Source organism: Pteropus medius, unplaced genomic scaffold (assembly GCF_902729225.1).
Source record: "Pteropus medius unplaced genomic scaffold, Ma_sr-lr_union100, whole genome shotgun sequence".
Taxonomy (NCBI): domain Eukaryota; kingdom Metazoa; phylum Chordata; class Mammalia; order Chiroptera; family Pteropodidae; genus Pteropus; species Pteropus medius.
Genome location: NW_024342467.1, coordinates 12,258,261 through 12,282,233, shown reverse-complemented (window position 1 = coordinate 12,282,233; position 23,973 = coordinate 12,258,261). Strand labels below are relative to the sequence as shown.

At 39.9% G+C, this 23,973-nt stretch overlaps 1 protein-coding gene and 1 pseudogene across 6 annotated transcripts in view; one reads left to right on the top strand and one right to left on the bottom strand.

The window, feature by feature from the left end:
- OSBPL3 (oxysterol binding protein like 3) overlaps positions 1 to 23,973 on the top strand; it is a 153,665-nt gene that overhangs the window by 107,074 nt on the left and 22,618 nt on the right. For 3 of the 6 annotated variants that reach the window (XM_039862568.1, XM_039862566.1, XM_039862567.1), the window contains 6 exons: positions 466 to 596; positions 4,706 to 4,813; positions 11,184 to 11,318; positions 12,205 to 12,298; positions 16,121 to 16,371; positions 19,244 to 19,381. In XM_039862568.1, the coding sequence (XP_039718502.1) occupies positions 466 to 596; positions 4,706 to 4,813; positions 11,184 to 11,318; positions 12,205 to 12,298; positions 16,121 to 16,371; positions 19,244 to 19,381 (857 nt within the window). The remainder of the gene's footprint in view (positions 1 to 465; positions 597 to 4,705; positions 4,814 to 11,183; positions 11,319 to 12,204; positions 12,299 to 16,120; positions 16,372 to 19,243; positions 19,382 to 23,973) is intronic. The other 3 variants (XM_039862571.1, XM_039862569.1, XM_039862570.1) reach the window with 2 other exon arrangements.
- LOC120602530 (uncharacterized) lies at positions 18,607 to 18,724 on the bottom strand (annotated as a pseudogene).

Here is a 23,973-nt window from a genome sequence, read left to right as displayed (position 1 = left end):
CCCCCCCACACAGATCCCCTACTGTCAACACCCCACCAGAGTGGGCCATTTGATATAACTGATGAACCAACATTAAAACGTCATTAATACCCAGATAACTCAAGGTTTCCTCTTCTTTATCTTGACTTTTCTGTTCTGTAAAGCTTTTGTTATGTGTTTGTGTGTCTCTGACAGCCATTTGTTTGTTGATGCTTACAAAATCCGACAGCTTGGAGGTTTCTGTACCTAAGGCTTCACAATCTTACATTGACTTTTCAGAGTCCACAATTTACATTAGGCTTCACTCTTGGTGTTAGACGTTCCAGATGTTTTTTAAAAGTCAATTTAGAGTGTACCTTTGCTACACTCAAAGTATTCAGGGCTGTTATTTTTCTATGTTCTTTTATGAGGAATACATCTCACTGTATCTTGTTTTTGCATATGCCTCTTCCTTTATTCCTTTTTATAATGATTATATCTTTATAGTTTACTTCACTTTAAGGTCAGCTTTCAATACCATATCAACGGAGAAAGAGAAACTGAAGCAGCTGATGGATCAGGATGTCTCCTCCTCCCCCTCCGCCCAGGTGGTTGGGCTGAAGCATGCCCTGTCATCCGTAAGTTACATGTCTGTGTCACAGAACTGTCTGTCAGCCTATCCAGGCTCATGCAGATTTTATATTTTCCACCTCCATGGCTGTGTCGAAAATTCATGAGAAAACCAAACAAATCATCCGAAGTATATTCCAACTTTTCATCAGATCTGCTTATTCTAAAGATCAAAAGTGAGCCTACTGCAAATCTTAGTAGCTAGTATTTCATGGAGCATTAGATACTTCCTGTTTGGTTTCCTCTTCCTTATCTTGATTTTTCTGTTCTGTAAAGCTTCTGTTGTGTGTGACAGACATCTGTCTGTTTGTGCTTACAAAATCTGACAGTTTGGATATTTCTGTACCTAAGACTCCGTAAGCTTAGATCCACTTTCCAAATGACAGGCAGGAGAGCCACGTTTTAAATTCGCACTCTCATCTTCTCAGCTGCACTGCACTGATCCTATTTACCACTCTCCCAAAGACCTGGACTTGATTTGATTTGATTTGATAGCACAAAACATTTAGCTGCCCCCCACCCATGGGCAGGCAGAGATGAGTCATACAGAGTGTCAGATAATTGCTCTGCTTTTGTAACAACGAGAAAATCCCTGTGGAACCTCAGATGTTTTTCAGTAAGCCATTCTGTCATTCACTCTTCCTCCTTTTTTTTCCGGTTCCACTGTATTCCTCAGAAGAGTCGGGCTCCATTGAAGTACGGTGCCCTAGAACTCTACTTTGAATAGCCGCTGTTGTCTGGTTACTCACTCTGTATCTATCCAAAAGGCGGAGAACCTTAAAATGTACTTATTTGTTCCTCTTCTTTGCTTATACTTTGTAATTCCTACAGTAAAAGGAGAGTCTAAAATTACCATCTGAAGCAATATTAAACTTTCTATTTAGGCTCAGGTGGTGGAGGTGAATTTTTGAATATTGTTTTCAGAAGCCAACTCAGGCATTGAGAGAACTGGAAAATATCCATTCACGTTTTCTGTCATCATGTTACTGAGAAGAGTAAAGTCATGCTCTTGGGGTAACGTTAATGGCAAACACATCACCAGTAGTACATATCATCGTTGTAAACTACTTCGGTTTAACGTTCCAAGTTCAGTTGAACATTCCAAGTACATTATTTTTAAAAGAAATAAGAAATAATGTGGATGGACTCCATGTATAGAGTCTTAATGTTGTCTGCCCCGAGGAGCTTCAGATTCTTCAAGGTCAGAGATAGAAACACCCTTTTTCTGATTATAGTAGACAGTCAGATGCACACTGGCTGCTACTTTGGTTTGAAAGAAGCAAGGCGTTGTTTTTTTTTTAAAGTTTATTTTTTGGTGGTAAAAAGCATTTCTCATTGTTCCCAGTAGGTCGGCTTTCAGTACATTTAGAAGGTACTGCAGTCTTCTGGGGTCCCAAAAGCCCTTTCGTTGTGGTCTTTCCCCCCCCTGCCCTCTTCCCATGGAGGTCTGGCCTCCTCTAGTTAATCTGCCTGTCTGGTTGAGGCCACTGAGATGCATTTGGCCAAGGTTTCCTTAAATTGTTGTTACCTTCGCAAAGGAATTCATTCTCACCTACGTTTAGGCTTTTGGAAACAAGATACACCAGAATGATCCTTTATTTCCTTTTTGTCTTGGATGCCCGATCACATTCAAGACTTTTTTTTTTTTAATTAAAATTTTAGGGTCATCTCAGGGTTATCAGAATGAATATGTTTGTGTCGTATGTGCAGTCTGGGTTTTTTTCTTTTGCCCGTGGCTTGCAAAGGAAAAAGAAGCTACTAAAATAATACATTTTGGGGGTCGTATTAAGATTCTGGCCACTGGTATAGATAGATGCTAGCCATTTATACTAAGATACCAGTGCCATATTGTCCAGAATAAATTAAGTGTAGAGATTGTTACTATTGTTTTGTATATTTAAGAAACATGTACTCAGTGTTTCCTAAATGATTATGAAGAATTTCCAAATAACCCATATTCCATCCATGGGTGCTAACAAATAAAGCCAACATTCTTGTTTGGGATCCAGGCCTTGGATTAGACAGTGCCACATCTGCCTATGTTCTCAGCAGGTAGACCCTGTGGGCCCTGATGAATGGAAAAATCTCTGAGCTTCTTGGAAGAGAGTCAGGAAGATAGACAGGATGGATCGTACAAGCACCCAGAGTGTCTGGGGACACAATCAGGTGAACTTGGTATCTTTCCAAAGACCGATCGTTTGAAGAACAGTTGGTCATGAAACATGCAGATTATTAGCGTGAAGGAGACACCTTCCTTTACCATCAAGCCTGTTCCTTCCTAGTTGGGAGGTTGGGATAGGGTAGGGAATCATATGAGCCCAGGGAAAGGTGAAGGAGGTCCGGGGTGGGCTCACATGTGCTTCCATCTCACATCCCCCCAATTCCCGGGCCCCGGTCCTTAGCCCTTATCCAGGTAAGTGAATCCTTTTAAAAAATAAATAAATAAAATATCTTAGTCATGAAGAATAACTAAAACAACCAACACTTATATTGGGAAACAGTAAAATTAATCTTCCATAAAATCCTACTTCCTAGGATCCAGTTCAACTGATGTGATCATTAAATAACATTAACATGTGGCCAAGAGACGAGAGCAGCATAGTTTTTAAAGGTGAGAGAAGCTTGGAATCATTAGGGAGGCAGCTGGCCAAAGAAATGACAGTCAGCTCTCCACATTTGCAGGTTCCACGTTCATGGATTCAACAGACCTAGGGTAGAAAATATTCTTTAAAACAATCTTACGTCGTTGCTGACCTTGCTACTTAGTTAGGCTTGTGATGGTGGTGTCCGTACTGAACATGCACAGACTTTTTTCTTGTCTTTATTCCCTAAACAGTACAGTATAACAACTGTTTACATAGCATATACGTTTAGTAGATACCTAGATTAAGAGGTGATTTGAAGTATATGGGAGAATGTGCGTAGGTTATATGCAAGCGCTACACTATTTTATATAAGGAACTTGAGCATCTTTGAATATGGATTTTGGTGTCCTGTGAAGTCCTGGAACCAATCCCCCCACCCCCACCCCACCAAGGACACTGTAAATACAGTTGGGGAGGAGGAGGGGCTATGAACCCGCTAATCATAATAAGAGCCGAAGGTATTTGTGATTTTCTTACTAACCCCTCCTTCCATCTCTGGAAGTGAGGATAGGGGAAAGCCATCATTTCCAGAGTTTAATATCTTTTATTTCCCAGGCATCTCAGAACCGGTATCCCATTGGATAGCATTCAAGGGGAAAAGTCCAGGAAGTGCCCCCTCAGGCTCTGTCACATGGGGCCCGCTGCTGTACGTTTCTGAAACACTATTTTTTAAAGAAATTTATTTATTTAAATTAGTTTCAAGTATACAGTACATTGGTTAGACATCTATAATGTTCATAAAACGATCCCCCTAATTGCTCCCTCCCTCCCCTGGCCCTCCACTTAGCCATCATATTAATGCTGACTGCATTCCGTCTGCCATGCTCCCCATGCCCAACTATCAACTACTAATTTGTACTTCTTTAACCCTTCACCCCATTCTCCCAGCCCCATAACTCCCTCCCCTCTGTCCGTCACCAAATTGTCCACTATATTTGTGAGTCTGTTTTTGATTAGTGTATTCTTTTTGTTTCTTGTTGATTTCACATATAAGTGAAATCATACGGTATCTATCTTTCTCTGACTTATTTCACTCAGCATAATAACTTCTAAGTCCATCCATGTCGTTGCAAATGGTAGGATTTCATTTTTTTAATGACTGAGTAATATTCCATTGTATATATGAACCATAATTTCTTTATCCAATCGTCTGTTGATGGGCATTTAGTTTGCTTCCATATCTTGGCTATTGTAAATTGTGCTGCCATGAATATTGGAGTGCACAGATTTTTACGAATTATTGTTTTGGTTTTCTTTGGATAAATACCCAGATGTGCAATTGCTGAGTCAAAAGGTATATCCATTTTTAATTTTTTTAGGAACCTCCATACTGTTTTCCATAGCGGCTGTACCAATTTGCAATCCCACCAACAATGTATGAGGGTTCCCTTTTCTCCGCATCCTCGCCAACACTTGCTGTTTTTTGATTTATTGATGATAGCCATTCTGACAGGTGTTTTAACATGTTCCAGGCCCTAGCACAAAACACAGAGCTTAAAGAACGCTTATGCAGAATCCATGCTGAGTCTCTGCTCCTCGACCCCCCTGCTGCTGCCAAGTCGGGTGACAGTCTGGCAGAGGTGGGTAAGGCTTCTTGTCTGGTAATGTCTCCGTGACGTCCCATGACGCCCTCTCTCTCCCTGCCTCCCCCTTATGAGTGCTGCTCACATCTCCACAGCCTCCCACAGCCGCGGGCTACAGGGGTGGGAGTCCCTGCATCACAAGGCTTTCTGAAGGTCTGTTGCTAACTGCATTTTAAAACTGCTTCCCTCGCACCCTGCCCCTCAGAACTGTTCTTCCCTTTGTATTTCTTTTCCCCATTTTCCTCCAAATTATTACCCTTTTCACTTGGTATTACTGGAGTGGAATGGAAACTGTAGAGAGACAGACATTCTCTCCTGTTACTTCTAAAAAAACCTAACTCGCTCTGACCCGAGTACCCCAATTCCTGCCAGTGTTTTGCTTCCTCTGTGAGAACCACTCTTTTCTTTTTTTTTTTGGCTCTGTTCCTCGTGGAGCAGCACAACCTTGCCTTCATGGTATGGGAACTATATTACAATTTGAAATGTCTTGGTCGGTTAATAGTATGATGAAAATGTCTCCTCTTAAGACATGGGATGGTTATCTGAAATACTCTTTGAATATATTTATGATGAGGAATTTCAGAAAAATACAAGTGAATTGCTTGAGAAATAAGTAGAAAGAGTAAATAAAGGTTAAAACTGTTTTTCACTATCAGATTTATATGCTTGCCTCAGACATGCTAAATTTTTAATTAACGAATTTATTAGACAGAGTGCATTTAAAATAAAAAATAAGGAAGGTAAATATAAAGTGTGTGCGAGGCATGTAAAATTTTAAAAGGAGCTTCTAATGTTTAATCTTAATCCATCTTTTCCTGTCCTCAAAGAAAACAAAACCCTCACACAGCTTCACTCTTGGGACAGCTGTTGAGTTGGGCAGTAGACACTAGAGGCTAAAATCAGTCAGTGCACAGACTGTGAGGCCCAGGCAGCTGTGGCTGTTTGACACACAGGCAGTGCCATATGCTGTTGGGAGGGACCCTCTCTCTGCAGAGACTTGCTGGCCTCTTATTACTTCTCAGACACAAGTCACTGGTTGACTATGAAATTCCTTTACACACTCAAGAGATCTTTTCAGTCGTTAGCTCAGAAGTAAACTGAGTCACCTGCGGCATTGAGCCCTTATTCATTACCCATGGTGGCCTTCATTTTAGACCAGGGCAAAGACATGTGCTCACCGGGTGGGCTGTCTCTCAAATCTGCACATTTGCTAAAGCAGGACCCAGTCACCCGACCAGCCATCGCTAAGAGGTGTTTGATGCCAAACACCATGGCATTCTGTGGGGTTTTGTGTCTGTTTCCAAGTGGTACTTCTCTTTTAAAGAGCGTTATCACATACTTACATTTGTATGGCAAGTTGACCCTTCATCTATGGCTTTGTGAATTTATGCTCAGCGTGTATACTTGGGGATATTTGCATTTTGGAAAGGAGACCAAAACCACAAGTCTTTTTAAATGCACGTTTTTAAATTGATTTCACAGGCAATGTACCTAAAGGCTTAAGTGCTGTGAATTGTCTTTGAGGAAGAGCAATAGCATCCCTTACACTCACACCCTCCAAAACACTCTTTTGGAGTCTTGAATTGATCATACAGTTGTCTCCTTTATGTATTTCCTTCTTCAGTGATTTTCTGTTTTCTGCGTTTTATCCTGCTTGTCACAGAGTGACTCAGGTTAATTTTCCCAGGAAAGGAAAAGACACTGTTGCCTCAGGAAATGGGAGAGTTAGTGGAAATGGCTGCCCCAGAGCCTGAAAACTCAACTCCGATTGATTTTCCTTAGGTAGCTCTTGGCACCTCAAACACTGACAAAATGCCAGTCCCCACAGTGGGGTCAGCCCAGAGTGGTCCATTTTTAGGACTTCTCACTTTCTTTGCTTACCTTCTGTTACCTCTTAGCTACACAAATTAAGCATCTTTGGCATTCCAAAATCTACTTGGATTCTAAAATCTCCCCTCTCCTATCAGAAATTACTCCCACATCCTATCAAGGCCTTTTATTTTTTTATTTTCATTTTCTAAAATTTTTTATTAAAATTTAAAACAGTCAAATGTTAGGAGAGCAGTGTAATGAACCCCTGTGTACCCATAATCCAGCTTCAGCTGGCTTTTTGCAGATCTCGCTTCATCTATCCCCTTATTTTTTTATTTTTATTTTTTTATTTTTTGGTTAAAGCGTTTTATAGTAAGCCCAGATAGCATTTCATCCATAAACATAAACACAATGTTATTATCACATCTCACGAAGGTAATAATTCCTTAATATCAGCTAGTAACAGTCTTTGTAGAATTCTCCCAAATTGTTTCAAAATGTCTTTTTTTAAAAAATAAATTTATTTATTTATTTTAATTAGTTTCCAGTATACAGTACATTGGTTAGACATCTATATAGTACATAAAAACGATCCCTCCAATCGCTCCCTTCCTCCCCTGGCCCTCCACCTAGCCAATATAGCGAGTCCTTTTATTTTATATTTCTGAATGTGAACACTTAATATTATCAGGTTATGAGTTCTTAGATTATTTTATATTCCAAAAGAAAGGCCAAGTGATTTCGAGGCTAACATTCCATGAAAGCTAAAGTTCATTTAAGAGACAAGGCAAGGACTTTAAAGAAAAGTCTAAAAGAGAAGAAGGAAACTTAATTCTTTTAATTGTCTGTTTACTATATTTCATATGCGTTTGAATACATTATCTCACAAAATCCTAACCCTAACTCTGTGAGATAGACAATGGTTAAATTTTAAGAGACAAGGAAACAAAGCCCAGAAAGATTAAAGAACTTACTCCAGGGCACATAGCTAGTAAGAAACAGAGCTGGGATTTAAGTCCACATCTAATGAGTCCAGAGCATCGCCCTGCTTTGTAGTGAGGAGAGATGTGTCAAACCAGAAAATAAAAACCAGAGTGAAGCTCTAGCAGTGAAAACATGGTGGTGATGACATAAGATGGTCAGAATAACTATCCCGGGTATCAACACGATTTAATATATGGAAGAAATAAACGTATGATAGAAGAGGCTCAAAAATCAATGAGAAAGAGATGGATTATTCAATCGGTTATGTTGGCAGAACTCAAAAGCAATTTGGAAAGCAATTTAAATCTTCCATTGCGCATTAAAACGAATTGCTAGTGAGTTAAATATAAAAATTCAAACTGAAAGATATTGATTTGAATATTTATCAAATGATGAGGGTAGGGAGGTCTTCCTAAATGTGGAAGTAGTAGGGAAAATTACAGAAGAAATGTCAGCTAGCTTTGGCTAGCTTTTTTTCCTAGGGGAAAAAAAATAGGACGTGTGCGAAAAAATTAGGACACAAATAATAGACTACGAAAAGTATTTTCAGTGAAAACGACAGACTTAGAGAATGCTAAAAAGGTGATAATGTATCGAATATGTAAATAATTAATAAATAATAGCAAGCAAATTAAGACCTTAACAAATAATTGGGGGGAAAAAGACACAATTCACTAAAACTCTCAAATCCAGATAGTGAAAAAAAAAAACTTTTTATTTACTAATACTTATAAATTTTTAGGAAAGTTTAAAGAAATGCAGAGGGAGTAGCCTCTTCCATCTATCGTTAACATCTCTACAGCTGGTTTTTGAAAAAGGAAAAAATGTTCAGCCTAATTCTTAACAAAGAAATGCTTATTAAAACAATTAGATTAGCACAAGATATGTATGAATTAAAGTATTTGGTGCCCTTAAGGGTGTAGAGAAAACAGACGTTCTCTTACTTGTTGATGTAATTAGGAAATATATATTTTGCTTTAAATATTTTTAATAGTTCTACATCTGAGAATTGATTCTAAGGAATAATGAGATACAATCAGAGACACATTTGCAAACATGTTCACCATCTTTACAAATTTAGAAACATCCTTAATATCCAATAAATGAAATGATTACTTTATGACACACAATTACAATAAAATATTATCTATTGGTTAAAGTTCATAATCTCAAAGAACTTTTAACAGCCTGGGGAAAGTTTACAATATAATGTTTAGTGAATGTAGCAGACTATATAAAGACTAGGTACAGTGTGACCCCAGTTTTTCAAACTTGAAAAAAAATTATACGCAAATATTTTACTACAAAAAATAATATACCGGCAGGTTAATAGGAGCCACATCTAAGTGATGAGACTTTAAGCGATGTTTATTTTATTTATGTGTTTTTATATTTTCTATTTTGAACACCTATTTTATCCTCAGAATGCATGTTAATTTTGAAAAAAAAAATTAGGATGGTACAATGTTGTTTGGGGGAAGTTTATAAAATTAGAGATTACAGTTATTCCAAAGCAAAGCTACTTATATAAAAGGATGCTAGAGAAATGTATCGGAGTGGTTGTTTTAGTGTGATGGAATTATGAGCGTTCCCTCCCTTTTCTCTGTTTATCTTTTTATAATGTAAAAAAATAGATAAACAACCACTCATGCCGTACAAACTTGAGGGGGTATTATTGAATCGGACTGACTAGATTAATACTTTAATAAACGAGGCGCTGTGTTTTACAGGTGCCGCTGCAGTCCCGTTAAGTTCTCAGTCGGGATTGACAGGGAGTTGCTCTAGGAGTGGAACAGCAGAAGCGGCTGGGGCTAGGTGTATTATTTTCAGTCTTGATCAGCCAAGAAATCTTTCTGACCCATCAGTCTGGGAAGAGAAAGGTAGAGAGGGAGCAGAAGTGACTGGTAATAAATTATTGAGTAGAACAAGTGAATAAATCATTAGAGTCTTATGTGGCGGTGGCACACCAAAGACAATTCCATTGTTTCAGTGAGCATTAAAGAAGCTCCGTCATCCCCTACATAGTCTCTTCTTTGGAGGAGAGAGACCTCTCCCTTGACAGCAGTGGTATTTATTTGTAGATCCTACAGTGATCTCTTTGTTAGGGTGGAGAAGAAGTCTGCTTTTCAGAAAGCTGTGTGGATACTAAAATGGGTAAGATCTTTCAACGAATACCTTGACCAGCTATCTTATTTAGGAAGAATCCAAGAGAAAAGGATATACATTGAAATATATTCCTTAAGTAAACATTTCATAAAGGGACCACTTACCCTTTATTAATTGTGAAAATCTGCTGTGGCCCTTCTGTTAAGCATTCTCCTCCCGTGTATAATTTGTTTATGAGATTGAGGAGTGTGTCCTGAACTTATAAAACTTCAGGTGAAGACATAATGTGCTATAACTCTTGCTCCTCCCAATCGTTCTAAGACTCAATTATCAGATACATAATGATATAGAAGCAGCTCCTTTATCAGCCCAGAGAGAAATGTGAGCCATTGGGAAGTTCAGAGCAATGATCTTCTCTGATTGGAAGGAATCAAATCCTCTTTGTCCTGAATCTGTTCTTATTCCTGAAGGTCTAGTCAGGTGTCACCACCTCTCGTGGGAAGCCCTCCCCTAACAGAATCAATCTCACCTTCCTGTCCGCTTCTAGAGCTCTTTCCGTGCCTTGGTCTTGGTTTCGTATGCGTTGGGCGTATTCTCTGCACCTCTCATTCAGGCCAGGAACCTTGTCTTAACCATCCTTATATCCCTCCGTGGCCAGCACAAAGCCAGTTGCTCAGTGTGTTGAGGTAAATTGAATTTTCACTTGCAACTTGAATAGAAAGCACATTCCCAATATATTTAGGTCCTTCCCAGAGGGAAAGTCTAGACCCGGTGAAGTAGAGGATGGGGGACCTGGCGAGATGGAAAAATCATGATATTCTATTGTGCTGTTCGTGTAGAGGCTTCTAAAGGGGATAGGGGATTTTCTGTCCCTTGCAGAGTCATTGTGGTTAAAGAAAGACAGGCAAAGAGCATTTACCTCATTTATCCATGAATAATGAATGATCTGCCACCAGGGGCACTTCTGGACCAAAACACGCTGTTTATTCGTCAAGGGATACCTCAAAAGCAACAATATTGGTCTCAGTGAGCACATAGGGGCAGAAGAAAGCCATGTTTCTCTGAACCATCCATGCAGAGACACACATTCAGTACCATTCAGAGGAAGTTTTAGGTGGAAAGAAACATCCTGCAGCGGAAGAAAATAAGAGGATGTTTCAGAGAGCGTTGGAATTTTTCCCCTCTTAAATGGAACAAAGACTGGCCTGGAGAGTCTTTTTATTTTTTCGCTTTGAGATTCATTAATGTGCCTGTAAGTGAGGCGTCCATTTGAGAGATACCTTCGTTTTTCAGTTTATTTTGCGTGAGGCTTGTTGGTCCTCAACTCCTGAGCTGACCTCTGCTTTGAACTGCTCATCTGCGTGGGCCCGTGACCTTGCGTATCGTGCAATGAAATCTGTTGTTTATTTGCTTCTCTTGAGACTCTTTCTAAATATATGCATTTTTGTTTTCATGTTTCAACTAGGAAAACTCCGCGGACGACAGCCGACCTCTGGTCCATCAGCTTTCCAATGAGAGCAGACTCTCCATCGCTGACTCCCTTTCAGAGTTTTTCGATGCGCAGGAGGTTCTGTTGTCTCCCAGCTCTTCAGAGAATGAGGTTTGAGCACTGTGTTCAGTTAGGTGCCTCAAAGTCTCTTTCGTTGTTTTACTCATTCAGGAAATACCCACATTTAGAAACACTAAACTCAGTGGCCCCTTTCTGCTATTACATTCTGAGATCTTATAACTCATAGCCCCAAAAGCACGAAAGGATATAAGGTCTTAGGAAAAAAGGTGGTGAGAGTCGGTGTTGGCACTTCTGTATTTCTATTACTTGATTTATTATACCTCTTTTCAATTACATATTAACAATTTTGACTGTGAGCTATTTGATAATGTATTATCTCTACTACAGGGCCAGAAATTATCATCTTGTATATTTTTCAATCATTGAATTTGACCTATGTTAAACGCTAATTTAATTAATTAGCATTGAGGTTTGGATTATGTTAATTAATTAAATTAATCAAACTAATTAACCAAATCAATTTAATTTAATTAAACTGATTAATTAAATTAATTAATTGAATTAATTAGCATTTAACATAGGTCAAATTCAATGATTGAAAAATATAATCTCATTTATCTGTTAATTTCCATAGATATTTTTTCATAAATAGTTCAAAGACAAATTGTAACTCATTCTACCCAAACATTAACAAATTCTGAAAATGCAGTCTGAATTAGTAAGAATTTTAATAGCAACTAAAATCTCGACTTGACTTCTGAGAACAAAGCAAGAAAGTGTAAGGATTTTAATAACAGATGTTTGCTGCAACACCTCCTAGGCAGACTGGTGTATGGGCTTCTGTGAAAACAGCATCAAGAATTATTTATCACAGTTTGTAATGTGGGGTTCAAAATGTTTGATGATTTGAGTAAAGGTTTTATGAAAATCTGGCTTGTTTACTGTCACTCTAATGTATATTTCTTCTTTCCCATAGGTTTCCGAGGATGACTCGTATGTCAGTGACATAAGTGACAACCTTTCCTTGGACAATCTCAGTAATGATTTAGATAATGAGAGACAGACCTTGGGTAAGACTTAAATTATTTGATCTCTGAAAGTTTGGATTTTCACAGAATGCTAATAAGCGTATATACAGTACCTATTGTAGGCAGAGAACTATAGCAAGTACTACCCAAGAAAATTAAGACATAATCCAACCCTCAAGCTTTGTATCACCCAGGTAAGAAGATAGCACTGCGTGTGAAAAATGGATTCATTCCAATAAATTTCTCTACTTGCATAAATTTGTATTTTTCTAAAGTGAGGATATACCAATTATCATATAAATATCAAAGATCAGTGTAAGATATATCCCTTATTTGGTCAAACATTCTCTCTGAAAGCATATTAGAATATAGCTTTTTTGCCTTTCAGTATATAGACGTTTTCATAACTTAGGAATTCCATAGGGCTTACATAATAAAGGTCTTGTCTGAGTGGTACTCTATCTTCAGATTCTTGAAGATAACACATTTGAAAATAGCAAACTTGTTTTCCCTTTTTTCTTTAACACTCCACAGACAGAATGTGGTCTCCTCTCAGAGGCGGAGAGTAGGAGGGACAATGAGAGAGAGTAAGGCTCTGAGAGGGACTGAAAATAGCAAACTCACCTCCTGGCAGTGAGGGGCCTCAAGGTGTCCTCCAACATCCATTTATTGCTGGTTGTTCCCAAGAGTGGACATGATGCCAAGAAATGTTGATTTGAACCCTGGGGTCCCTGGACTGTCCGGCTATCCCCAAACAGCTGATTAAGGAGTTCAGTGAGCAGACTGAGGTCTGTTTAGCAAGGGGCCCTTCAGAGGAATCTACTCATTGGACAGTTCTCTGCATTGGTCCTGTAGCATCAAATACTCCCAGTCTTGGTGCTCAGTGTGCCTTGGGGCTTCTCGGTTTGTCTGTGCCACACAGTGGATACCCAGAGCACTCCCTATTTTCATATTTACATGGAGGACAGGGACTATGCCAGGTGATTTTTGGTATTTCAGTGCTCCCCAGCTCAGTAAGAATGTGCGAAATATGATGATCATGTGTTCTTATTTGTATGTCGAAGAGCCTACACACACACACACACACACACACACACACACACACACACACACACACACACACACACGCAGGGTAATTTTACCATCCTCTGGAAGAACACCCTTTCAGCCTCACACCTGCTGGAAGTCAGATGCCCATGAGGCTCTGTCTTGCTTGAAATGTTTCTGGAGAGATGAACCCTTTGGTAGAAAAGTCTGAGAACCAGTGGTTCAAAGGAGAAGACTGATAATACAGGAGCTACTTGCTTTTCTAGGAAAACAGGTGAATTGAAAGAGAAACGAAGAAACATCATGTATTCCCTTGGCAAATAGCACACACACTAAAGTGGAACTCTCACTGTGGATGAGCAAGGCTGACCGCTGCTGAAGTCCTTCCCTTTGAGGCCTTAGGAAGGGGCCAACAGAAGCACAGGGTTGAGAGGTCAAAGCTGAGAACCGAGGACTTGTTCTAGACCTAAGATCACAGCTGTGCTGAGTTTATACCAGCCAGGAAAGGTATACAGGAGGGTAAAGCTGGTTCTTTCTTATTCCACAGCCATTTTGCTAGAATGCTAACATTGCCTTAGCTTGAACAAACACGGCCAAACCAAGCTTTCTTCTTCAGCCGTATTGGGAAACGAAAATAGGTGTCCTCCAGTTTAACTGTCTCTGAAGAAGGTTAGGTTTCTAAACATCAATATTCTACTGAAAAGATTGGATATAGAAAGAACCTTTGCATTAATTACACAGTTCTGCCTACAAAAGGAAATAGGATCGGATCAAGGTCTTGATAAATGATCACACTAGAATTTCTCTGAGCCCATGCTAAATGCTAGGTATTTAGGGTACTTCCTATTAATTTCTTACCCACCCCACCCCCAAATCAATAGGCACATATGAAGATCTGTCACCATGATGGGTGCTGTGATTTGGAATATCAATTCAAGGATTAGATTTCCTTTGTTAACCTCAGCTCTGCCATTCACTGGTTATATATTCTAGGGCATGTTAATTAACAGCTCTGTGCCTTGATTTCTTCATCTGTAAAATGGAAATAATAATACTGTTTACCTCAAGAAGTTCTTATGAAAAATTAGTGAGAACATATATATAAAATACTTAGATGACTTGCCGCCTGAGTAAAAGTTAGATATGTATTAGCTATTAGTGGAAGTAGTCACATAGTATTCTTTCCAATTTAAATTAGTGTAATCGAAGAAAATATTTTGAGATTACATGGAAAACTTTTTAAAAACTACTCTGTTACAGCTATTTACTTATATGAATCAGATTTTTGCCCATGTTGAACAATAAAAACGAATTCAACAATTAATTGAATGCTTAGATTAACGCAAGACTGTGAAGTATAACTCCAGTTTCATGCTTTTCTGTTCAACGAAGTAGCCTCTTTAGTCAGAGTGATTGGCTTTATAAAGAACAAACATTAAATATTTATTTTTGATAAATAAAAGTATAAAATTAAAATGCTGTTTTCACATATGTTGCTGTAATGCAAAAGAGTTCATATGAAAATAAGCTCCATCGGGATGGGCAAAGAATTTCAGAGTAAGGAGCAATGGAATTTCTCACAAAGCAAAAAGATCGATAGATATAAATACCTAACACGTAAATGGTTTCATTCATCAAAAAAATCACATGGGCCAAATTAAATGGTAAATGTCGAATGGGAATTAAATTGTAAAACAAATATAAAAACAAAAGATTACATCTTAATATTTAAATAGGAAAGCGGACAATTCAGATAAGAAATGTTCTTTAAGGCATTCCAGATCACGCTAGGAATTTTCTAAATGTAAATTAAAAACAAAGAGGTAACACCATCCATCTAACGATTTGCTAAAAATTAAAAACAAAGGATGACAAGCCTGGAAAGGCCTCAGAAAATGGACACTCGCATATGCTGCTGATAAATGGGAAATCGATACAGCCTTTTTCAGAAGCCCTCTGAGCATGTGAATCAAAAATACAAAAATATTCATAGTCTTTGACATAGTAATCCCACTTTTATATCTCCTATGAAAATAATCAGAGAGATAATCAAATATCTAGGAATATGAATAATCACTACCTCTTGCATCATTGCAAAACATTGAAACAAAGCTAAAAGTCCAACTGTAGATGAATAATTCAGTAAATTATGGTGTATCCATAGCATGGGATTTTTCATAGTCATTAAAAATGATGTTTTAGATGAATTTCAAATAGCATGGAAAAATAACTGAATAAGCAGAACAGAAAACTAGACATACAGTATGAACTCTGTGGATGAAGAAAACACTTAGTGAAAATACTCCAAGACATAATTGGCTGCTATTTCCAGATGATAGGATGATGTATGACTTTTATCATCTTCATAATTATCATGGAATTAACATAACTTTTTAGGAGAATTTGAAGTGATTTTTAAAAAGAGTATAAAAGTTTTTATCAGAATTTGAAGTGCTCGTTATAAAAAGAGTTTAAGGAGTTTAAAAGTGTAAACAGTAACTTGCTCTGAGTATAGAAATTCAGTTTCGTTTTATTATACATGTACATGAACTGTGAAGAACTAGCTTTTGAGCAGGATCTTGAAGGCCTTCTTGTAGATGGGAGTCTTTGAGTTTTAGTGCATGTCATTTTTGGACTTAATTTAACTGTGCAGAAGTCTTTATTTTCCAACTTTCAGTCTTGTTCTGAATAACTGAGATTAATAGTAAAATTGAATACTTACTAGGTAAGGTTTTCTTCATGGATTCTTTTATTTTTAAAAATAATAAAATAAAGTGGAAAGGCTTATAAAGATAACCAGGCCCATTTCCCTTTCAGGACCTGTCCTGGAAGGTGGTGGGGAAATGAAGTCCAGAAGAAGGACTTGCTTGCCGGCACCCTGCCCCAACACCAGTAACATCAGCTTGTGGAACATCCTGAGAAATAACATAGGCAAGGACCTGTCCAAGGTGGCCATGCCGGTGGAGCTGAACGAGCCACTGAACACGCTGCAGAGGCTCTGTGAGGAGCTGGAGTACAGCGAGCTTCTGGACAAGGCCGCACAGATTCCCAGTGCCCTGGAGAGGATGGTGAGGGGGGCCGTCTTCCACCTGGGCTGCCAGGCCATTCTCAGGCTGGCAGGACCAATGCGGGCAGAGCCAGAGAGCCAGTCCCCTCTAGGGGGTTTTCGTTGAGATGGTACTTGAGATAGATTCATTTCTCAGTGACATCTGGTTCCCCTCTGCTGGGCTGTTTTCAGTCACCTTGTCAGGATTTGCCATTGGGGGTGGGGAGGTCTCCTCTGTGACAGCTGTGCCTGGGGATAGTTCTGCTCTGTGGACTTGCGCTTCCTCTTTCTCCAGAACCTTCCTTGTGATTGTTCCGATATGCCTGTCTGGAAAACATATCTCAAGGGCTGTCTGGGTATTTATTTTTACGATCCCGGGTGGACAGCATTTAATTTCTCAAGCTGTCTTTCTCATCTGGGGTGAATTTCCCTTGAGAACGTTTTTGTTTATTTTTGGAATCGTCGCATTGGCTCCTAGATTTTCAGAAAATAACGTTCACAGAGAGGTTTTCACATAAGAAAGATTCTTTTTGGTTTTGTTGTCGTTTTTCCTCTCCTTATTGTATAGAGTTTTTTGTTTGTTTGTTTGTTTGTTTTAAAGCTCATTCACGAAAAATTCACGTTTTGTTCTCTACTCGGTATCACTTCCAGTGAAAGGACTCTAAGTGTCTCTCAGCCTTGCCCCGTCTTGTGCAGCTCGGGGGAAGGGGACTGCGGTGTTAAGACTGAGGCCAGATCAGCCCTCTCTGTCTGTAGCTGACTTTGTTCTTCAAAATTGAGAGTCTCTTCCTCTTTTTGCTTCCTCGTATGTCACCTGCTCAACAGTAAGGTCTTTGTGTGGGAGGCTGAGGTACAGTGTTTTCCTCAAATGCAGGGTCTCTGTCCTGGGCATTTGCTGATTGGCTCAACTGGAGTTGGCAACTCCCTCTCGGCTTCAAGACCTGGCTGTCACCCTCACCCTGACGGAGGACACGATTCCTTTCTAAATTCTAAGGATTCTGTAGTTTTAACTCTCATTAAAATGTCATTACTTCAGTGATTTGAAGATTAAGGGGAAACCTAACTCGTAGGTGAAAAGAGACCTATTGTAGTCATTCCACAGTCTCCAGAGACTTCTCCCGTCAAGGAAGTGGGCTTGACAATAAGAGTAGGTAGGAGAGAAAAACAAGCTGTGTCTTTTCAGTCTTCTTTGTTACTCTTCCCCAGAGAATTTCTGCTGAGCAAAGGGAAGCACATAGCTTCTAAGACAAGTGTTAAAAGCCAACATTTGTGGACCCCTCTTTAAAGAAAACACTGACTTTGAAGATGAAAGTATTCTTCAAGGTGTTTCAGGCTTGTGGCAATTTAGAGACCCTTAGGATATTCAGCTGATTGATTGGTGTACTTGACCTTGAGAAGAAGTTTGAAGAAAGGCTTTGCATTCCAGCCCATTACATCAGGAAGGGAAAGTACAGGCAAGCTTAGTATCCCTGCGTTGTGTTTATGGCTCTGAGGGTCAGCTCCAGCCCCGGCAGAGATCTCTCCCATGTTGCCAGCCCCAAAGGAGGATGCTTCCTTGTTTCTGCTCCCTCTCCCTCAGCGTTGTGAATGATGCCAGGTTCTTTTATACATTTTGTCATATTTTAGGTTATGAAGGCGATTCAGGGTTGATCTGGCATTCAAGATAGGTAGTGTGACCTTACTGTTTAACAGGTAGCAAACATTTGAGAAGGCAGAGAGATAAATGAATACCCAGGTTTCAAGAACAAAGACAGAATTGAGCGTAGTGAATTGATTTTTATAAGCCATCCAGCTGCTCTAGAGTGTTCTATAGTATGAGGTGGTAAGGTGGCTCCTGTTTGCAAAAGACTAAGAAAAGTTGTGTGACTAGTAAATGTTTATGAAAGGCATTCAGCTCTTTTTACAGTATAAAAAACTTCATGAAATGTGCTGTGAAGAGAAGACATAGAGATTGTTTGTTACTCAATATTAGAAAGGGAAAGTTGCTATTGCTACTTCAATTTAATTTTCGTGCTGGGCCTGCCAAGTATGTAAAAAGAATAGTGTACGTTTTTCGTGTCCTGAAAGGGGAAATGAGAAAAATGTTGAGAGCCTCACGGAGAAGGCCATTAAAAGATCTTGCTCATTTCATGTTCCTTTATAGTTTATTTTCCTTTTTGATTTTTCCTTTTTCCTTCAAACAGAACTTTTTTTTTTTTTTAACCTCACAGATTGCAAGGGCCTTGCCAGCTTACAATCCCTTATTTTTTATTTTTTACACCTACAGCACCTGTCTTCCTAGGTGGTCTCCCATCCAAGTACTAACCAGGCCCGACCCTGCTTAGCTTCCAAGATCAGACAGGATCGGGCTTGTTCAGGGTGGCATGGTCGTAGACAAGCAGAACTTTTTAAAATAAAGCACTGTGCTCTGTCCTGTGGTTTGTTGCCCAGGCTCAGGAAGTGACACTCACAGATTTTCTTTTGTCAAATGAATTTTGAGGTTTCTACAGTATCAAATTGGGAATGGCTAAAGTTAGTATGCCTATTTCTGAATTTTGAGGGAAGTTTGGCTTTTTTTATGTTCCTCTTCCTCACCCCTCCTCAAAAACCTTTTCTCAGATATGGCTCAGCCTAACCGCTCAAAAGCAGTGTAATTCGCTTGGTAAATACCATCATCTTGAAAGGCTCTGCCAACTTTTAGGCATTAGAACAAATGGACAGTTTGAAAATGTTTGGTTCATTTGTCTCTGAGGCCACAGTGAACATTATTTAAGTCTGCAACTTTAAACTAAAAATTTGGCTTTCTGAAACAAACTATGAAGAGAGAAATGAAGGTTTTATTGTGCTCATGTCTTTGTAAAACTAACTTTGCCGGTGACAGAGAAATAACAACGTTCTTTCCTCCCTCTCCTTAGGTGTACGTGGCAGCCTTTGCTGTATCGGCATATGCATCCAGCTACTTCCGAGCTGGGAGCAAGCCCTTTAATCCAGTTCTCGGAGAAACCTATGAGTGTATTCGCGAGGACAAGGGCTTCCAGTTTTTCTCAGAACAGGTGGATATACACCCTTCTTGTTTGTTGTGTACACCCTTTTGTCCACTTGCACCGGAGGAGTTGCTTATACCTCTCATTACATGTGTTTTTGAAATATTTATTTTCTACCTTTCGCTAGCTTCAAAGCAACGAGATAATTATAGTGTTTTTACACATAAAGAGAGTAATCGAGTTCCCTTCCCCTGAAACCTAGCCACCACCCCTAGGCATGAAGGTACGAGCAGCACTGAGCTCCCGCTTGGCCATGTGCACAAACAGTGCCCTTTCTGTTCAAAATCATAGTGAGAGGAGTTTTCAGAGTATGAAGCACGTGCCCCAAACTGTGATTTAGAGGTTTAAAGTTCGCACCCTCCCTCACTGGCATCGATTGCTATTTTAGGGCACGACCGCCCCCATCAGAATGGCTAGCACCCAATAAATGCATTACTCTTGGGTTTATTTAAGAGGAATCATTCATTCATGTATTTATTCATTCAACCCCATAAATATTTTTGGACCATTACCACGCGCCTGGTACTGGTCCAGGTGCTGGAAGAATTCAGTACAGTGGGGGCCGGGGGTTGACGAGATGCTGGTCTTCATCGAATGGATGGACATACTTCATACTTACGCAGCCTGAGTTCCTTGAGCTTCCACGAGACTCTTCCCACTACAGAATTAGCAGAGAGTAATATTCAAGAACAATGGCTCTGGAGCCAGACGGCGTAGGTTCAAATCTCAGCCCTACCTCTTACTAGGTGTATAACTAAGGGCAAGCCACTTAATCTCTCTGTGCTTCGGTTCCCTCTTTAAAGATGGAGATGATGTTAATGGTATAGACCTCAGATGTCTTTGTAACGATTAAATGAGATACACTCTACAAAGCACTTAGACCAGTGTCTGATACATGAAGTATAAAGTGTTACCTGAATGTTTACTGCCATTATTGATGCAGGATAGCATAGTTTGCAATAGTGGAATGTTGGCAACATCCAAAATGTCTGTCAATAAGGAAATGTTCAGCTAAAATAGGGTGCAACAATACCAAAAATAAAAAGCAATTCTTTCCCCCCTGCCCCATCCCCAGTTAAGGCAGCAACTAAACATGTCCACCCTCCATATATCCCTAACCGTTACCTGAGGAGCATTAAACATGATTGCTGCAATAAATTTCTCTTCTCTTAATTCTTAGAAAACTGAGGGGAAAAGGGCGTGTTGCTAAAATACTAGTTTCCTTCCTATTATCTTGCTGCCCTCTTTATCAATGAATGTGCGTTATGGGGGTGGGAAGGGAGGGGTGGCGTGGCTGAGAGCTCATGAAGATGATGTTTGTCTGAACTGTAAATTACAAGCGGTGTTCTCTGAAACTCAAAGGAAAATGAATACACAATAATCCCAAAGCACGTTTTCAGCAGCTTTCCGTTTAGAAGCTGAAATAAGAAATTAAACACTGATAGTGAGGAAGTAGAGGGGTTAAATCAGTAGTTAAAGGGATGAAATAATCTGATTCAAATTCAACTGGGTTATTTAAATACTAAACCTAAAATGGAATGAGAATAAATGAAAATATAACTTGGTTACCATGGCATTATATACACTCGTATGAAAAAAAGTAAAGGCCGAAAATACCCCCAAACTATAGCAGACAATCAGGAAAGCATGAATAGGTGTAAGAAAGAGTAGTAATGTGAGCTAAGCCTCAACCCCGTGAGCCCCCGACATGCTCGTGTATCTCCTATGGTGGCATAGAGAGAAAGCAGAGCTCCTGGGCACATGTGCACGAAGACAGAAAGAACATTACATAACTTAGTCTTTAATTCTATGAAATGGATCCCAAGGAAAGAAGCATGAATGAGATCTGGTCATTGTTAGTAGCACAGAGTGTGCTGGGTGTAATGCAGACCTGCTTTCAAATCCTAACTAACCCCCCGCACTTACTCTGTGTGTGGCCACGTAAGTGACAAACTTTCTGAGCCTCAGTTGTGCCTTTATCTATAAAATGGGAATGGTGACACTTACCTCGTTGCAGCGAGGCTCAATTGAAATAACACACCAATGTATAGAGCACTTGCACTGAGACTAGTAAACATTCAGTGCGTGGTTACTAGTCTTATATTTAGAGGCAACTTTTAAAATCTTTTTTTAATATACAGTGTTAAGAATAGTAAGAGGAGCGTTGAAATAAGATATAGTACATCTATGCTTCTAATTCAGGGGGTTTGAAGGGGGCGTAATGACACCGGTGAGTCTCTGACAGAAAGCCGGCGATGAGGCAGCTAGGAGTCATCCTCACAGCTGGCTTTACATGGTAATACCACCAGTCCTGATCGTGATGGAGTCACTTCCTGTGTGGAATTTAGTTTTATGGCCTCAGACAGTTGGTTCTTTTAAGACACCAAAAAAATGGGTAAATCCCTCAGGGGCAGAGTCACACTAGCTAAGTTTACAAGAGACTGATATATAAACTAGAATGCTACTTACTATGAAAAATAGACCTACTGCGCGGGGGCCAGAAATACTAGGTTTGCAGAGTGCTTTGTGCTTTTCAAACTTGCGCAGGATCCTATTGGATCTTCAAAATACCCTGTGCTGCAGGTGAGGTGAGGACCAATCATCGATGAGGAAAATGAGGCCAAGAGCATTAGTATCTGCCAGGGACCCGAAGCTAATGCCCTCTGCTTTCATTCCTGTGTCCGCTCTCCTTCACCTTTCTTAGAGTCTCTCGTATGGATTTAGTTACTATGCTCGATGCTGCTGGATTCAGTAGCTGCTGTTAGGAAAACAGCCTTTCGTATACGGTTCAGACCATGGAACTTTACCTGTCATTGGCACGTAAACCTTTCATCCTCCAAACTCATGTAGAATTTTGTTCTCAGCTCCCGTTGTGGGCTGGAAAGTGGCCTTTGTGAATGAGGTACATTCGGCAGTAAATCATAAACATTTCTGTCATATGTTCCACCTTCCCTGGGAAGGAGCTTCCTTTGTGCTAAGAAATCTGATTCAGCCTTGGCTTTCTAAATAAGCCCAGAAAAGGGGGAATTCAGGAAGAAAGGACTTCCTGTCTGTCCTCAGGGACTCAGTCTCCTGCTGGCAGATTGTTCCTCACTTGCTTCTCCTGCTGCCTGGCAGAGAGATAACACATTGGTTTTGGGCCCCATTAGAGACTGGAGGGGTCAGAAAACTCATTTCAGTTAGCTTTGCTTCTCTTTTGTACCTTTGGGAGAGGTTTGGCATCTAAAAGATATGCAATTATGCTATTACCTAAAAGTGGCTTTTCCTAATTACCTGGAACTTCAGTTGTCAGATCACTGTTCAAGTCATTTTTAACCATTTATTCACTTAGCCACATCCTGTTGAGAGTTTGTGGCAGAAAAGCTGAATGGAGTTATTGAAAGTTACTAAAATGGAAGAGATTTGAATGAGGTCTTTTTTTCTTTGCTCTTCCGGCTCAGCCCTTTTCTGTGGCTCATCGGGAGGACTTTGAACATATATTCTTAGACAGACTATAAATACCACGCCTCTCACTTCTCTCCTTACACACTCACATCGCCTCTCTGAATAGTTCTTTTATCTACTAAAAGGCAAAAGTATTTCCTACTGATTAAAGTGGCATCCTCTTTAAAGACATTATCAGAGGGGAAATTCAAGCTGTTCAAATAGAACTAGCAATAGATCAAATATAAGGCGACTAAACCAGTGCTTCTGCATTTCTAGGTCAAGTCATCACTTAATGTGTTTTTGTTTTTATTTCTGGGTTTCTTTTTTCTTTCTTTCTTTCTTTTTCTTTGCAAGAAGCCATGTGTTTGTGAAATACGTGATTAACTCTGAAGAGAAAATAATTGACAGCTGCATTCTCCCCCAAATCAGGCCAGTGTCCTTGACATCAGCCTTAATAGCTCGTTCTCTTATAATCCACATCCTATCCATCAGTAAATCCTGGGGTCTTTGTTCAGAAGCCTTCCTTGCAGAGCCAGTCATTTTCACTCCCTCCCCCACTGGAGCTGGCCACCATGCCCAAGCCGACGTAATCAACGGCTGTGATGATTGCAATGGACTCATTAACTGGTCTCTTGTTTCCAAAGCTAGTTTCACCTTGCAGCCAGTGATCGCTTCAAGCAGGAGCAACTTCTTCTCTAAACCCTCCAGGGACTTCCTGTGTCTCTTGGAATAAAAACCAAAGTCCTGACCACAGCCCACAAAGCCCTCCAAGGCGCCACCCCCAGATATCACACCTCCTCCCACTTTCACTCCTTCAGCCTCAGCCTCACTGCCTTTTGCCTCTCTTAAAATATACCGAGCATTTACCAGCCCTGGGCAGTGGCTGTTCCTCTGCGTGGTTAACTTTCTTATTTCTCGTAGCCTCCGAGCTTTCCATTATAGAGAGTCCTGCCCCAACACCTTGTCCGGAACATAGCACACCCACTTCCCATCTCCCGATCCGTATGCCTTGCTCCGTTCTTAACACATGTTATTACTGACAAATTATGTACCTATTTATTTATTATCTATCTCACCCACTTCTGCGCTGAAATGTCAGCTCCATGAAGATAAAGGTTTTCGTTGCTCATTGTATTCCCAGCGCGTGGGACAGCGCCTGACACATCATAGGCGGT